General features: G+C 36.1%; 1 protein-coding gene across 1 annotated transcript; it reads left to right on the forward strand.

The window, feature by feature from the left end:
- The first annotated feature begins 3,159 nt into the window (after positions 1-3,159).
- LOC126718129 (uncharacterized) lies at positions 3,160-4,378 on the forward strand. Its single transcript, XM_050420203.1, has one exon. The coding sequence runs from the start codon at positions 3,316-3,318 to the stop codon at positions 4,120-4,122; it is 807 nt and encodes a 268-aa protein (XP_050276160.1). The 5' UTR covers positions 3,160-3,315; the 3' UTR covers positions 4,123-4,378.
- The last annotated feature ends 308 nt before the right edge of the window (positions 4,379-4,686 follow it).

The following is a 4,686-nucleotide window of genomic DNA, read 5'->3' on the forward strand; positions in this document are numbered from 1 at the left end:
AAAACAAATACTGCTTCCCGATATCCTGTAAAAGCAACTATGGCACATACTCAGATCCAACGAGAATCAAACTTCGCAAGTTTTGAAGGCTGAAATAGCCATTCAAGGCTGCAATTTTTGAGCTTGATTGGACCTTGTATCACGTCCTAGTGAGCTTTCTGTAATCAAACAGATAATGCCTTAATGAAATACTGTTTCATAATTCCCGGGATCCCCACAGTACTTTTTTTTTTTGTCTTGCTAATCCTGCTTTTCTTTCTTTCTGAACTTACGTTGTTAATTTTTGGCACCCCTCGATATCCTTGTTTGTCATTTTTTCTGTATGTTGTCAGGAGTATTCTCTGCATTCACTTGATTCTTAAACAGCCATTTAGCTGCGGTGAGTCAAGGCCCAGTCCACCAAATCCTTTTCTTTTCCATTCAGGCTCGGGATCCTTGGGCCTGAATATCCCGAAAAAGACACTCTCACACCCTTATTTCATCATCTCTTCTAATATTTATAGCTTGAGAATAGTGGCAGAGTCATGATTGCTATCTGGTTAGCCTGAGATTCCTACAGACAACTTCAATTGTACGTGCCCAATATCCCACACCAGATTGGGCCCGGTATTTAGGCACATAATTTACTTATTTAGTGGGTTTTGGGTATCCTACAATGGGTGGCTCCTAGACGGGTCCAATGAAAGGCTTTATATAGAAGCTAACTTCTCTTTTTCTCTCTTTCAAAGCTCCCTCTTATGTGCTCAGTTATTCACTCCCTCCTACCTCTCCATTGTCTAACCCTTATTTCATCGTCTCTTTTAATATTTATAGCTTGAGAATAGTGGCAGAGTCATGATTGCTCTCTGGTTCCGCTCGTGTGGGTGAGACCCAATTTAATTGTTCCTAACAAGGAATATGCTCCGTTGGAAAAATGGAGTTAGTTCATTGGGATTGGTGCTAGTCGGCAAAAGTCTCTCGGCAACAGAGTCTCCCAAGGTACTCTTAGTCTGCCGAGGTGTAGTTTCGCATTATCGGTGCTGTGCATTGGACTCCCAGGTGATGGGCTGGCGACTTTGGGCCGTTTAAAGGTTAATCATGAGAAACGGGGCCCATGGTCGGGTACCGTTCATTGGTCTGTCCACATTTGGGCCTGAGGGGAATGGGCCTTTTACCGCACGCCATACAATATCAAATGATACACATCAGGTGTCAACCATATAAAAATTTAATAAATGAGAGACGTGTGTAAAAAATAACTATGTACTAACATCTTGGAGAGTGATGGTGAAATACTAAATATGGTTATTTTACACACGTCTTTTAATTATTGAATTTTGATACAGCTAACATGGTATCATTTAATACTAAATACTTTTTCTTTAATCTTATATATCTAAAGAAGAAATAACACTATTTGAGTGGTTAGGATTAGCTAATAAATTAACAATAGCTTTAGCATCTAATTCTATCTTTATAGCCGTTATAAGGAAATTTTGGCACACGAGAAGACCATCATGTAACGTCCAAAGTTCAGCTAAGAAACTGGTAATTAGACCATTTTGTTTTAGAGAAACCACCAAGCCAGCCACCGAAATCATCAGGGATGATGCTATCACCCCCAGCTAGCCTCTGGTTTCCAAACAAAGACCCTCAGTGTTTAATTTTGCCCGACCTAACTAATGTCTCTCCCATCTAACAGCTGTAACAACTTGCCAAACTACAGCTCTAAAAGAACTTGCACAATGAACAAACTCTATTGTCCTATGGATGATTTCGTTATACAAATTAGTTTGGAGGGGGGCTGTTTTGAAAAACAACATGGTTTCTATGCTTCTAGGGGGCTGGTTAGGAACCTCACTCACATCCACCCTGCTATTTTTGGCTAAACAACACTTAATATCTTCACAAAAAAAAAAAAAAAAAAATTATTTTTTTAACATTTATAATATGGACTAAATATAAATTTAATGTGATTGTAGTTGGGTGTCTTAATTTCTATTCTTCAATTTGAAAAAAAAAAATGACATGGCACTATTTCAATGTAGAGTGTAAATAAACATGTTTAGGTTGGATCATTATAAAATTTAATCTCTATTATAGGTTGCAAGTTGCAAACAATAATAAGGAGATGACATGTATTTTTATCATGTGCAATGCTCATAACTTTCTAAACCACACTAAAGCGATTATATTCAATTATTTCAATTGAGTTGTGTGCATTGCACATGATAGGAACACATGTTATCTTCCTACTATTGCATTGGTATCAAATTTGCAACCAAATTTTGTTCATAGTTGAATATAAAATCTTAGTAAAAATTTAATGGTGTATTATACTATTATGAGTTTTACTATTTTACTGTATATGTCTTACAAAATGATGTTACAAATAATAAAAAAATTAATTCAAACTTTCACTCATTATCTTGTTGAAGTGACACTCATTACATTAATAGCTACTTCAATTTATAAACTTTTTGAGGTAAAATTTGTACTAGCGTTTACCATTTTCCTACTCATTTCAGTCTTCAAATCATTTATTATTGAGTAAAAAAATGAATCTTTTGTAAATTTGTAACCTTGTTAAAGTGGTTATAAATAAATCAACATGGCATTCAATTATTTGAAAAACATATAGGTGAAATTTATTGAATTGAGATGGTATTGGCTAATAAGGAGTTTTGACTTTGACCCAAACTAGTAGCCTTTAAATTGTTCATGATTTTTAAATTATACATGTGGATCAAATATTGTTCATGATTTTTAACTTTCTCAACTTCTTCACGGTTTGTTTTCTTTATTTGGGTAGAATTAAGAATTCCTCACGCTATATGTAGCATATAAAGTTGACATATTTATAAGCAACATAGCTCCTAGATTATTTGATTAAACCTAGAATGCTATAAATGAGTATATTCTTTTCCTTTTAAGTTCGGAAATATTTATAGATTATTCAAAAACAGCCCTTCTACGCATCTCTTATACCCTATTCCACCTTATAAGAAAGAGATTAGCAACACAATAAAACAATTCAATGTCACGCACCAATACCAGAGCGTGAGCTTTAACCTTTTGTAAGGAACGGTGACTCTCTACGTACCCTTTTTGCCTTGTCTACGAAGCAAAAATAATATTAATAAAATAAAATAAAATAAAACCCTATCTCTGTGTTTTCTTCTCTATCTCTTTCTCTCTCATCTGTATCAGATAAGACATCCACAAAATAACTTTACCCCTTTCTCTTCCCCTACACCAAAACCAAAAGAAAAGAGAGAGAAAAAAAAAAAAATACAATTTTTCATTTTCTTTTTTTCTGAAGCAAAGCAAAGAAAAATGAAGATAAAGAACAAAGGTAAAGTATACCCATCTCCATCTTCATCTTCATCTTCAGCGATTCCATGCCATTCCGATGGAGATTTTCTCTCTGTGTTGAAGTTACTCCCAGCTGCGATTCTAGCTCTAGCTTCTGTTCTTTCTCTTGAAGACCGTGAAGTCCTTGCTTACATGATTACCCGCTCCATGAAAACCACAACCCCATCTCCAATCACCCAAGACTCCAAACGAAAACCTCCAAAAAAAGCCCCAAATAACCACAACAAGAACAGTAACAACACCAACGCCAACAATAGCCACAAGCCACCGATGTTTGAGTGCGACTGTTTCGACTGCTACACAAGCTATTGGTTCAAATGGGACTCCTCGCCAAACCGCGAGCTCATCCACCAAGCCATTGAAGCGTTTGAGGACCACTTAGCTCACGGTGAGAAGTCAAAGAAGGTCAACGGCAGAGGCAAGCGTAGAGACAAACCCACTCGCCGTGTCCCAGAAAAACCCTCCTCCGATGATGTTTCTGAAACCCCATTACCAGAAATTGAAGAAAGCTTCGATTTTTCCAAGGAGAAAGATGATAAAGTTGTTGTGATAGCTGATGATGATGATGTTGAAGAAAGGGATACTGAGAAGTACGAGGTTGAAGAGTACGAGGAAGACAACAAGGAAGAAGAGGTGGTCACAGTTCCGACAATGGTGGCGGCGACAACCAACAGCAACCACCACAAGGGTTTGGCTAGGAAGGTACTGCCGGACGTGTTAGGTTTATTCAATTCCCGTTTATGGAATCTTTGGGGTCCGAATGTGTAGTCAAAATCAACAAATTCTATTTCTTCTTTTTCTTTTTCTTTTTTTCTTTTTATTTTGTTAATTTTCTTTCCTTGGTTTAATTCTATTTTGGTTTTAACTCCTCGAAGCCCCCAAAAAGGACCAGATTAAAAGAAAAAAAAAAAAGTAGATGGAAATTTTTTTTTGGTGGTGGGTTTTATTCATACTCGAATATGGGTATGGTCCATATAGTTGAATTTTGTTTTTTTATTCTTTAAAGGTTCTCTCTTTTCTATTAGCTCATTTTGCTGGACAAGTGTAGATGACACAAGTACTGGTCGGCGGAAAGTCATTTTCTCCGCGGCGACGTTGAAAAAAAAATATGCTTATCTACAATTTTATTTTGTTCTTTTTTTGTTGTTGTTTTGGAATAAGGTTAAAATCTTTTTTGCTTAAGAACTAAGCATTGTGATTAGGTGAAGATAGTTTCTGAAGTGGACCAATCAAATGAGACTTATGCTAGGTAGTGGGGATTAAGCCATTCAACCTTTTTAAAAATCTATGAACTGGGATATTATTACGTACCTATAATATAAATATACAATA

Source organism: Quercus robur, chromosome 3 (genome assembly GCF_932294415.1).
Source record: "Quercus robur chromosome 3, dhQueRobu3.1, whole genome shotgun sequence".
Lineage (NCBI taxonomy): Eukaryota > Viridiplantae > Streptophyta > Magnoliopsida > Fagales > Fagaceae > Quercus > Quercus robur.

Excerpts from the sequence above, each read along its gene's own strand:
- LOC126718129 (XM_050420203.1), top strand. The coding sequence starts at position 3,316 with ATGAAGATAAAGAACAAAGGTAAAGTATACCCATCTCCATCTTCATCT.